The sequence below is a fragment of the Melanerpes formicivorus genome, unplaced genomic scaffold (genome assembly GCF_026170545.1).
Source record: "Melanerpes formicivorus ecotype bairdi unplaced genomic scaffold, bMelFor1.0.p_v2 SCAF_18, whole genome shotgun sequence".
In the NCBI taxonomy this organism is placed as follows: Eukaryota; Metazoa; Chordata; class Aves; order Piciformes; family Picidae; genus Melanerpes; species Melanerpes formicivorus.
Window position 1 is genome coordinate 8,378,330 of NW_027142370.1, and position 12,680 is coordinate 8,391,009.

A 12,680-nucleotide genomic window follows, 5' to 3' on the forward strand; every position below is an offset into this window, starting at 1 on the left:
ATCAAACAAGACAACTTCAGAAAATGCTTAAGCAGACTTAATGCTTACGTGTCACGGACAATCCAAGCAGAGCAATATACTCTACTGGTTACCAAAGTGTTTTCAAAATGTGACCCAACATCACTACCAAAATCATTTTGAAACTGGTAACCTTCTGTGCTATCAAAATTATCTCTCCTATACTTCAGACAAGACACAGGTAGGAGACAGATTTTCCCATCTAAAACAAAAGCAAAGAGAATTTCTGACCTCAGAAAGCAGGCCAGTTGGCACTGAGATTGCTTGCTCATTCCAACAGCCAGCTGAGATACCAAAGCACACACAAATAAACCTAACTATTAACTATCATTTAGAGTAGTGCTTTATTGATCTATTTTTCCTTTGGATAATACAGCTGGGATTTTTATAGGCAAAATCTATACTTTCTTAGAACATAATCTGCTTTCATCTTACGATTGCTGAGCACACAGAGTAAAATGAAAATATATAACAAGGAGGTGAAGTTTTGGTTTAGGTTTTCACTTTTTCCTTTTCCATGGGCTTTTTACTAAACCCAAATATAGTTGTGCTGCCAACAGTCCCAGTGTCTACCTGTCTCTGAAGGCAAGTTTGTAGTTCTCAGGAGAGGGGAAGTTTCCCACCAAGCTGCAGACTGAAGAGCTGGCAATATCTAATGCTAGAGTCAGTCTCTTTCAATTAATTTTTTTGAGGGTACTGATGAAAAGATAGTCCACAACAATGGGGACAAACCATGCTGTCACAACTACCCAAACAGCAACAGAATCAAGAGTCAAATGAGATCAAAAACGGTTAGCATACATGACTGTACCTTGGTCTATCATTTGGAAGATATAATTTATCAGTGCAAGCAGTGCAGCTTGTCTACTATATATAGGGCTAAACCCAGATGGATTCAGTCAAGGAAATCTGAGGATTCTAGATGCCACCAGAGCCGCCTTGCGCACAAGCTTCCTTATAGCCTTCCCTAAAAAACAAAGAAATTTGAGACAAAAAAAAATACAGTGAAAACTTTCCTCATCTAAGGATAATTTCTCAAGCAGGAACAAATCTGTTGACCCTGTAAGCAAGCAAGCAAGTACCTTGTTCTCCCAATCACTTTCAGTAACAGAAAAATACTTCCTCAGTGGACATTCCCAGACTCACGAGAGTCTAAGTCACAAACTGCAGCACAGATCTTTCTAGTTCCTATAATGACTTCCATTAGTGCAATTAGCTGAAACTCAGGAGAGTTTTCTCTCATACTCCTAATCCCAAAGAAATAGGTGCTATTTTTAGAATTGCCAAGGAGGTGCTGAAATAAGTCATTGAAGTTATTAAGTACCTTTCAAACTCCTTTGTGTGAAATCCATGGTACAGCTGTTGAAGGGATTCAATTCAGGTGAAGCAGTTTACCCTAAACCAACAGAGTTCAACAGAATGCTTGTTGGAGCAGAGTTTTAAGAAGCATTAATTGCTTCAGTCAGTCAAATTTAAAAGGAGCACAGAAAAGCAGTCTCCAGGATCTAGAGAACAGGTGCTCTTTCCCTTTTAAAGGTAGAATCGTCCTAATGAAAAAGTGGTTAGGAAAAAAAAAGTATAATTCACACAAGCATACAAATCCAATGCTCTGTTTCAGAGTAATAAACTTCATTCCTGTCCTGAGAACATAAGGAGAGGAAGTTAAGGAACCCATTTGATACTAGTATTGGTATTCAAAGCTGAGCAGCCCAAGTTAACAGCCCCTCATCCCAGGTCTGTACTGCAAAGAGAAAAACCTCATGGATCCGTGTAGAAATAGATTCTGCATTTTGATTTGTACCTAGACGATACTTTGGAAAGCAAATACACGCAAGTACTGAGTAGAGTAACAATACAAAAACAATCAATCTGTTCTTTCAATGCTTATTTACACATGCTTAGATGTAAATCTGCAGAGCTTTGAAATTCAGAAAGATAAAGTGTTGTATGAAAGCAATCCTTTCTATGAAGGCATTTGTCCAGACAGCAGCAATCCATTCAGGTTAGTTACTCAGGTGTATGTATCTCCATGCCTTGTACTCATGAAAGAGAGTTTTATTGCTACTTATATCCGTGCTATTAAAAGCTGTACTTTTAATAAATGGTGAATCTGAGCAAGCCCACTATTCTTTTGATAGAAATAGGGCAAGTCCTCTAGGTATGTAGACCATCATATCTGTATTGCAATTTCCCAAAGCACTAGACCCCCAGTACTTAGGCCAGCAGGGGACTGGTGTATACTATTACTTACAAAGACTGACTATAAGCAGTGAAGAACCATCATGTATTAAATGTGGCCATCCAAAAACATGAACTCTAACAACATCTCTTGATCCATCCAGACTTTTCACTGAAAATAAGTTCAATAAGAGCAAGTGCAGGGTCCTGCATCTGGGTCGAGGCAATCCCAGGCACAAATCCAGGCTGGACAGTGACTGGCTGGAAAGTAGCCCTGAGGAGAGAGACTTGGGGGTGTTGGTGGACAAGAAGCTCAACATGAGCTCTCAATGTGCACTTGCAGCCCGCAAAGCCAATCAGATCCTGGGCTGCATCAGGAGAAGTGTGGCCAGCAGGTCGAGGGAGGTGATCCTCCCCCTCTACTCAGCCCTGGTGAGACCCCACCTGGAGTACTGCCTCCGGTTCTGGAGCCCCTATTACAAGAGGGACGTGGAGGTGCTGGAAGGTGTCCAGAGAAGGGCCACAAGGGTGATCAGAGGGCTGGAGCACCTCTCCTATGAGGACAGACTGAAGGAGTTGGGGCTGTTCAGTCTGCAGAAGAGAAGGCTCCGAGGTGACCTAATTGTGGCCTTCCAGTATCTGAAGGGGGCCTACAGGAAGGCTGGGGAAGGACTTCTCAGGATCTCAGGTAGTGATAGGACTAGGGGGAATGGAATGAAGCTAGAGGTGGGGAGATTCAGGCTAGATGTGAGGAGGAGGTTCTTCACCATGAGAGTGGTGAGACCCTAGAATGGGTTGTCCAGGGAGGTGGTCGAGGCCCCATCCCTGGGGGTGTTTAAGCCCAGGCTGGATGAGGCTCTGGCCAGCCTGATCTAGTGTAGGGTGTCCCTGCCCACGGCAGGGGGGTTGGAACTAGATGATCCTTGTGGTCCCTTCCAACCCTGAATGAAACTATGAAACTATGAAAAACATGGGAGATTGTCCCATGAGTGTGTGTTTAAAGCAGTATCCTCCGCTTGTCCTGCTGATAGTGTTGCAGACAGGGTTGGTAGGAGAACAACCTTGCCTTCAAGCAGTCAAAAGCTTGTTAAAACCTACAAAGACCTGCAGAAATCTGAAGCCACTTTTTTTGGATAGTTCACCTGTCACAACACACCTCACCCTACCTACATTGTCTTTCTTCTATTCTTGGAGCATTGCAGCACTGTTAGGATTTTCAAAAACCTTCTACATTGGCTAATCAGAAGACTATGGAACACCGCTTAGATAAACTGAAACATCAACATTGAGAAGACAAGCAGCAGAGTGCAAATAATATCCTGTCAGAAACATACCACCATTTACTAGTAAAAAACACCAAAAAAAAAAGAAAAGAAAAACCAATCTAACATGGCCACAGAATAAAAATACCTGGTAATTTCTAGCTGGAAATTACTGATGCCTTTGGGATGAAAACAAAACACAGAGAAATCAGTCCAGTGATTCAATTTCTATCACGCTCCTGAAAAAGGACTGCTGCTGTTACCACCATTACCAGCATTGAGTTACACATTAGAATATATACCATAAACACAGGCTGTGATAAACGTTTTCTTGAGACTCAGATTCTGCTGTTTCCCCAACCCCTATAGATTTTCAAGCCAACAATAGCTGCTCTTTTGATTACAGCTCTAGCCTGTGTGACCGATTTCTTATTCTGGGCTGAATCACTACAAAAGCAAGTCGATTGGTTAAAGGAGGGGGGAAAAAAAGAAGGTTAAAAAAAAAAAAAAGCTGAATACCATAGCAACTGGCTCACAGCCTTGCTAACATGCAGGAAGGATTTTTGACTTGAACAAGATCTACAAGTGAAAGCATCAAGTCAAAAGCAGAGCTGGCATAGTATCAACAAAGCAACAGAACCACAAAAGTTGCTTAACCCCTTCCCAGTCTCTTCCCTGTGATATATTTTTGTGTAGCAGTAAATCTTCAGGTTCTTATTAAAATACAGGAGAGGGAACGAGGGAAAATGTGTGTTCTAGTACTGATTCTGTGTATAGATGTAGGCATTGCAGACACTTTGTCAAAACAAACAGGATTCCATTTTGAAGCAAATCAAGTCATGGAAGCAGAACAATAATAGAGTTTGACCTCCAATTTCAATTAATAATTGTATCACTCAATAATGAGAAAGATTAGAATTTTCTAAATAAACATCTCCAAATATACTGAAGCCTGCATTGTCCAAGTTAGTGACTGCTTATAGGAGCACTGCAAGGCAGCCAAGATATTGATAATAAAGACAATTACTGAATGACAATACCCAATACCCTCTACAAATTGCATCACATCTGTAGGGAATGCATTTGAAGCAGCATATTGCCTCAGTCTGTGCTGGGTTTATGTGGCATGGTTAAGGGTTGGGGGAGGCTGCAGGGGTGGCCTCTGTGACACAGACAGTATTATCAGGAATTTTAAAACTTCAACTATCAGGCTAATTTTGTCTCTCTCTCTCTCTCTCTCTCTCTCTCTATATATATATATATATATATATATGAAACTGGTTAAGCATACACATCTGCCTGTTAGCCCAACTGAGTGTCTGAAAGCAACTCCTTATTGAGAAAAGAACTCAGTGGTAAGGCAGTAGAAACTGTTTCTCCTAGTACACAGTGCTGCTAATACAGCTAGGATGCAAGAGAAGTGTTACAGAAGTATCAAACACAAAAGAGAGACTCTTAGCCCAAGCACAACACACTCAGACAAAAAACAATCTGCCTGCTTACAAATCCAATCAGAAGAAAACATCTTAACCATCAGACAGACAAGTAGCACACCAAGTCCTGTGTTATTACACCATTCTAATGTAGAACCTCATTCCTTCCCATAACATTTTGACTTCTGAGTTCTAACATGAGTTCTGCAACCTAAAATAAAGGTGTTTGATTAATTAATCTCAGAAGAAGCTGTGCATAACCAGGAATTTGAAACAGATGGATCTATCCAAAAACTGTCACAGGTCCCTTGCATAATAAGCAAACATCAGCAGCCCTGTAGAGCATGTAATGCTACCTCCTCCCAGAAGCTGTTCACCCCATTAAGAAAATGATCAACAACAGCAATGACATTGGCTAATTTGCCATAGGACAACTGTAGAATCAGTAGCTAAGAACAAGAAGTCTTTATTTGATGTGAGTGAAAAGTCTCCATTTACACATAGGTCACTAGCATAGAAGACAGAGCCATCACCATTTCATGCCATTTTCTGCAGTTCAGCTTAAAATATGCAAACAAACCAGTCTGTGCAATGCTTATTTACCACATGAGACAGGAAAAGGAGAAACAAACAGAGAAAGGGCTCACATGCCTTTACTTTTATTGTAAGTACTTAAGCTTTGTATAATCCATGGGACATCTCAGACTCCCAGTGACAACATTTAGAGCGTGCAGTGTCTCGGTGCGCCACCTCCTCCAGGACACAGTGGGTTTCAAAAACTTTTATTCACTGTTTGCAAAGTGACATAATACAATCAATTAATTGGAAACATCTTTATCACATTTGGGTTTTGTGGCTTCCAAGGTCCATTGACATAAGGGGTTCTCTGTAACCAGCCACCTGGGATGAAAACAAAAATAAGTTATAGGCACCCTTACCTCCTAGTCCATCTCCAGAATCAACCTCATAGATGCTCTCCCCTTCCATGTTGCTTTTGGGATGCAGCAGAAAGCAAGATCTTCCTCAAGTGACAAGCTCAGGCTCCAGAAGGAAGCTGAATCCACCCCCTCTGCAGCCAGCAGATGATATCTTTCAAACAAAAACATAAAAACAAAGGCATTGATCCAATCCTGCTATACAACAGAGAAGTCATTTGATTTCTTTCTTATGCTCCCAATTGTTTTAAGATGTGTCCGCTGGTTCTACATCCAATATCTCAGATCCTTGTATCAATACAGTGTTTTCAGTGGGTATCCTTAGTACTTGTAAATTCAACTGCCATTCACAGTACAAAATGCACCACCTCATATAAAGAGGCTGCATCAGTCCAAGCTGCAGAACTGTATTGAGGGGGAAAGCTTCAGCACTCATTCGTATGGCCTGACAGGCCCAGGACTGGGCAATATGGAGCAATCTATTACCCATCTGCAGGATTAGTCTTCTCTGGCATGCTGTGAGTACTGTGGAGCCAAATTAGTCAGGTTGCAAACATCAATACAGACTGAAAGCACACAGATCATGGGGGGTCACTTTCTTAAGACTACACTTTGGGTCACTAAGTTTAGGCAGAAAGAGCAGTTCAGCAAGATACTTTTCCCTAAACTGAGCCTGAATAGCTAGCTGGTTTTCTATCACTCTGCTCCAGTGTGACTAGCTTTTACAACCTCTTTTTGAATAGAACAGAAACAATTCTCAATTCATTTTAAAACCCACTACTACTGAGTCAGGAAACATCCACATATCAGTACCTTAAGTGGCAAGAAAAGCTACCAAAAGCAATTGAACAGCATGGAGTAGCTTTGCAGTAAGTGAATAACTGTCACAAATCAGATGTCCATGATGAGCAAGAATGAGCAAGGATGAGGTCCACCACTCATCCTCCCATGTAAGAATTGCAGTCTTATTATTTTTAAAACAAACCAAAAGCTATCTGAAAAGAGCACAGAGGCATCCCTCTGCCATAAATGAACTTTGACAGGCCAGGAACATAAAACATGATGAGAAAATGATGATAACATTCATGAATGATGGAATATAGAAAACACAGTCCAGGAACCAGTAGTAACTTAAGGCTAGCCATGGAACAATGCATTGTCTGTCTCCTTCCCAGTTGCAAACAAGGAAACAATAATTATTTATTTATTTGTAAACCTGCAGCCTTCTCTTCTGCTTTTCCATGTCATCAGGACTGCATTGGAATTGTCCCATGTCACTGAGGCTAACTGAGAGGGTGGAAAAGGGACAAAAGCTCTGTATTAACATGAACTGCCCTGTATCTTTCATTCAAGCCCCTTCTTCAACTTCCTATCATCAAGAAAGCAATAAATATTATAAACAAATCTGTATTCAGACATCAAGCAAAAGAAAGTCAACAGTTCAAGTACTATGCCATTTTGTTGATAAAAATAAGGGCATACCTAGAAGTTTCACACCAGATGACCTCTACTTCTTCAACATCTTCAAGCATCTCCCAGCATCTGCATGTTTGTGTCGCTTTTCTGCTGGACGTGCCAGTGCAGGCGTACACCATGTAACAGAGCATGCATGGCACTGCAAAACACTGAGCAGGCTTCCCACGGAGTGAAAATTGTAGTAGAGCCATCTCACACTGCTGATGCCTTTTCTTAAGCTCACACCACTGACTCAAGGTGTTCTTCTAAATCAGCATTCATGTTTTTCAGAAGGTATGCTACCGCAATTTGCAAAGGACTGAAGACCAAGACAGGATCCATAATGCTGGTTTTTAGTGATGAAGTATCCTTTGTGGAAATTTTTGTTTGGTGTAAAGAATCCATACATTTTAAAAACACAACAATACTTACCAAATAAATAACTGGAAGACAGAGTGGTTATAGCATCAGCTCTGGCTGCATAGTCACACCTGAAAAATGTATGGTCCAAATGCTGATTTAGGAAGCTCACAAGAACGTTAACAACCGTAGTTCTTGTTTATAAAAGCAAATGCCATAAAGCAATGAATATTGGATTCCCACAATCAAAAAGGCTCTACCGTCACAGGATTTGCTACTATTTTCACTGGACAAATGGGTCAGGTGAGGAAATAGCCATACTTTGAGAAAGTCAACCACAGCCTTTCAAATGAAAGAACTTTTCTTGCAAGTTTCACTTTGGAAAGATCTTCTCATTCTGCTCAGATCTTCATGCCAGCCCTGGCTTTTATGATGAATGCAGAAACTGTGTTTGTATAAAGTAGCTGCTGACCAAAGGACATTGCACAATGTCTATAAACTAAACAATGCATTTTCATCTGGGCTTTATGCCTACATATCTGGAGGGGGGGGAGGGGGTGCAAATCACATGCCCAGCATAAATATCTACTTGTACATCTACTTAAACATGTTGCACAATGTGTTCACCCAGCTGTAAACAAAAATGTGTTATGGAAAAATCCATAAAGTGTCTCATTTTGCCAGAGAGTAATAAACTAAATGAAGTCTGTGTGCCTTTATCAAAACCTGTAAGTGCAGAAGGTAATAAATTCCAAGACAGTCAATGCATAAGGATATCAGTATTGTGAAATACCAGCATTTCAGTGCAAAGCTACTGAGACATTAAGTGGAACCAAAGTCTTTGTTGCCTAGTTTGAAAGCCACTATTATTATGGAAAACTGAGGTTAAAAGAAGAGAAACAGATGAAGTATTTTTTTAATAGTTTATTAGTCTACATATATTCCGTCTGAAACCACTTAATTGTTCTTGCTTACATGCTTGATGTCTCTTCCAACTTGGTATCTGTATGAATGTCACTTCTAATAGCATTTCACTCAGAGCTGCACCTTTGTGTGTGTATGAGGGGGCTGTTGGTGGGCACGAGACCTTCTATTGTTCTGTTCCCTGGCTGTGAAAACTTTTTAATCACAAAGTAAAGCAAATGATGCAGCAGCACCGAAATGGAACCACAGCACTGGGGGTAACCAGTGGTGGAATACTTAATACATATTTAAGTGTTTCTCAAAAAAGAAATCTACACTTGGGAAATAGGTGGAAATCTTGTATTCAGTCAGGCATAACCATGCTTGAGTTAGTTCTGCAGTAATACCCCAACAAGAAGCCTTCCTGACTACCAGACTTGATAATCAGAAAACCTTCCTAACAAGGCTTTCAGAGAGACTGTTTCATTATTCAGAGAAAGTCTGAGTTTAATAGATTCACCTCATTTCACCACAAAGCTGCATTTATTTGGGGTATTTCCACATGGTAATCTGAACGAAGTCAAAAGGCAGTTGGCTACAGACATGGGCTTTTTAAACGTCAACAAAATCCTCTGTTTTCAATACCTCAGAATAAGCTCCAACTCAGGATTTTGCAAAATCAAAGTGCTAGCAAATGATTTGATGTGTGCAGCCTTGAAAGGAGACCCATGTATTTTCGAGACCTAGAAGCAGCTTCCTGCATCTGAAGGGAGCCTACAAGAAGGATGGAGAGGGACTGTTTACAAAAGCCTGTAGGGATAGGGCGAGGGGCAATGGTTTGAATTTAGAGAAGAGCAGATTTAGACTGGATGTTAGGAACAAGTTTCTTTACCCAGAGAGTGTTGGAACACTGCAACAGGTTGCCCATGGAAGCAGTTGAGGCCCCATCCCTGATGATATTCAATGTCAGGCTTGACAAGGCTCTAAGCAACCTGATCTAGTGGAGGATGTCCCTGGAGGACTAGATGACCTTGGGAGATCCTTTCCAACTCAAACCATTCTATGATTCTAATCCTGCAAAATACAGTTCAGGGAGAGGATACAAATAAGAAGAACCAGGTGAATTTCACAACTTCTTTCCTCCAAAACATCCATCTGAATTGGAAAGAGTGATTTCTATGTCTGAGTTACTTCTTTTCTACACGTTTTTCATCTTAAGGAAGCTTTTATTTTCAAATAACTCCCTACCTGTTTTACCTGCCAAACTGTTTTACTGTTCTCATCACACACAGTACTTTGCCTTCCAATTGTTTCTCTTTGCACAGAAATTCTTACCACTGTGAAGAAAGTTATTTCATGCACTACTGAGCAACAGGGTTGGCAATTCAGTCTCTATTTTTACTATAACACTCCCACAAAACATTTGACACAAGGATCTTTTCCTTGTGGGCCAGTGCTATAAAGTACAGTGTGAACTATGCATGGCACACCAAGAATTCCCAAGCAAGCACAATGCTGTCATCCTAGTAAAAACTAATAATTTTGCAGTCTGGTTCCTCTGCTAATGACATGTGCAAGAAGAGTAGAGGCCAAGCTAATGTTTGTAAAGCCACCAGATGATGTTGATTACGACCTGAAAAAATATACTGTGTACTTTAATTTCTGCTCTAGGTATGGTAATTCAGAAAGAGAGAGGGCTGGGGCCAGAAACATTTTCTTTAAAGATGTGTCCAAGAAGTCAATTTCTGTAACTTAAAATTTATGATACAGTTGCCAGGAATTTGTGTACTGAGCAAAGATTCATCAGAGTTTTACATCCTTGACATTTACACAAATTGATTGCTGCACACAGTGTAGCTTTGCTATCATTACCAATACAAAGCACACCTTAAAAAAGACCCACCAAATGCCACAACCCACAAAGAGCACCTCTAAAACACTCCCAAAGTGTACCTCCTTAACTTTAGTGAATTTCCAGTTTACGATCAAAATCTTCTTGCAGTTCAGCAATGTGTTGGGTTTCACATTAGAGACAAAGCAAAGTAGCAGGATGCTTCTATTCCTAGTAGGACTATTCCCAAAGAGTAATTATATTCCATTTTGACACCCACATTCTTGCTATAATTAGCAATAGCTCTAGCAGTATATAGCAAAACCAAAGAACTCATCGCCATGTTGATCTAAATATGGTTTGCCAAAAACTGTACAGAAATAGAAAGAAAATAAGGGAGATACAAAGTAATAACAAAAAAAAAAAAGGAAGATAAATAAGAAGAAGTAGTGAAATAAAACAAACCCTCCAGCACTATCATGGTTTGACACAGAAGCCTGCAGCGTAAAACCAATTTGCCTTCCTGAGGTTTTAGCTGAAGGCCTAAATGAAGCATGCAATACATACTCCAGAGTAGCTTCTCATTTGCTTTAACCTTAATTTTCAAGACAATGCTGAAGAGCTGAATTTATGCCCAGCTGTAGTTTTTATAACCAACCAAGAGAAATTTAGTTTGTATGCTAGAGCAACTGTGGAAATCAATTCTTAATCTATGACCTTGCTTACCACAGCTCGAAGCCTTGCAATAAATAAATGCCTTGAGCCACAAATAAGAAACATTTGGTGAATCAAAAAGACAAATAACACAAATCTATGTGTGTATATATAGCATTAGAAAGGTCACATAAAATACAATATTGGCTCTTTTGTTGCTCTAACATAACAACATATGAAAGGCAGGCCGTGGTAATTGGCTGCATTAATGCCCAGGTGGTGAGCAGTCATGAGTTACCTATTTTCTTTTCAAATGACAATCTTCATCCTTTTAGAGGACTTGTTGGAGCCTGCCTGATTTTTTAGTATGGACAATGCTACAGTGCTTTAAACTGCAGAATTTCTGAAAATACTGATTTTCCTTTGTCATGGCATGTGTTAACCCGCACCTGAAGGTCTATTCCAACCTGGTTTGGTTTATTCTAATAAAGGTTTATTCTAAGTCACAGTATCACCAAGGTTGGAAGAGACCTCAAAGATCATCAAGTCCAACCTGTCACCACAGACCTCATGACTAGACCATGGCACCAAGTGCCACATCCAATCCCCTCTTGAACACCTCCAGGGATGGTGACTCCACCACCTCCCCGGGCAGCACATTCCAATGATGAATGACTCTGTGAAGAACTTTCTCCCCACCTTGAGCCTTAACTTTCCCTGGTGCAGCTTGAGACTGTGTCCCCTTGTCCTGGTGCTGGTTGCTAGAAAGAAGAGACCAACCCCTTCCTGGCTACAACCACCTTTCAGGTAGTTGTAGAGAGCAATGAGGTCACCCCTGAGCCTTCTCTTCTCCAGGCTAAACAATCCCAGCTCCCTCAGCCTCTCCACATAGGGCTTGTGCTCAAGGCCTCTCACCAGTCACAACTGCTCTTCTTTCTAAACCAAATCTCCCATATCCTCACCCTGTACATTATGACTTATTCTTCATGGGAGTATTAACTAAAAGAAAAAAAGCATCTGTAGTAACACCTCATCATTAATATTTCACAATCACACTTCACAGAGCATTCCAGTAAACAACCCTGTGCCTCTCCAAAAACACTCCTGCTATTCTTGACATATTTGATTGATTGTAGATATTAAAATTGAGTAGTACAAAATACACTAGTTGAGCTCATTTCCCTCTCTTAATTGTCCCCTTCTTGTTACTCTGGAATTGCAATGTGGCACTCCTTTTTAGATTAGCCTGGCATTACTACTGTGCACAGCAGGGGACCAAAGTAATTCGTGGGAAGAGTTTTCCCTTATTTGAGCCCGAAATAAAGGATATCATCTAATATGAAATGAAAGAACTTGGAGAGTCACAATTAGCCTTGAATTGGAATTTTACATAGAAATCAAATCATAAAAAGACTTGATTTTTAGAAATATAATGAAGTGCCAGTCAAAACAGATCATTAGGTCCTTTCTAATGCTCCATTTTCACAAGATCCTGTAATACATTGTGGTCAGTTCTCAATCAGAGTTTCATCATTAACAGAGTAGAAAAGGCTGAGAACCAAACTGAAATGTCTTTTTCTGTTCTTAATTAAAAATAAAAATTCTGTTCAGTTCTACCTCCATGCACAGGCATCCAAAAAAACATCTCAGG

General features: G+C 40.4%; 1 protein-coding gene across 7 annotated transcripts in view; it reads right to left on the bottom strand.

The window, feature by feature from the left end:
• The window catches only part of PPP2R2C (protein phosphatase 2 regulatory subunit Bgamma), a 162,647-nt gene that overhangs the window by 77,954 nt on the left and 72,013 nt on the right, over nt 1-12,680 (bottom strand). Inside the window, exons 1-2 of one of the 7 annotated variants that reach the window (XM_068149525.1) lie at nt 7,309-7,343; nt 5,830-5,980 (exon numbers count right to left, since the gene is read on the bottom strand). The exons of 4 other annotated variants lie outside the window; for them this stretch is intronic. In XM_068149525.1, the coding sequence (XP_068005626.1) occupies nt 5,830-5,878 (49 nt within the window). In that variant the 5' untranslated portion in view covers nt 5,879-5,980; nt 7,309-7,343. Of the gene's footprint in view, nt 1-829; nt 943-5,829; nt 5,981-7,308; nt 7,344-12,680 lie in introns of those variants that run through there. 2 more of the 7 variants (XM_068149524.1, XM_068149526.1) reach the window with 2 other exon arrangements.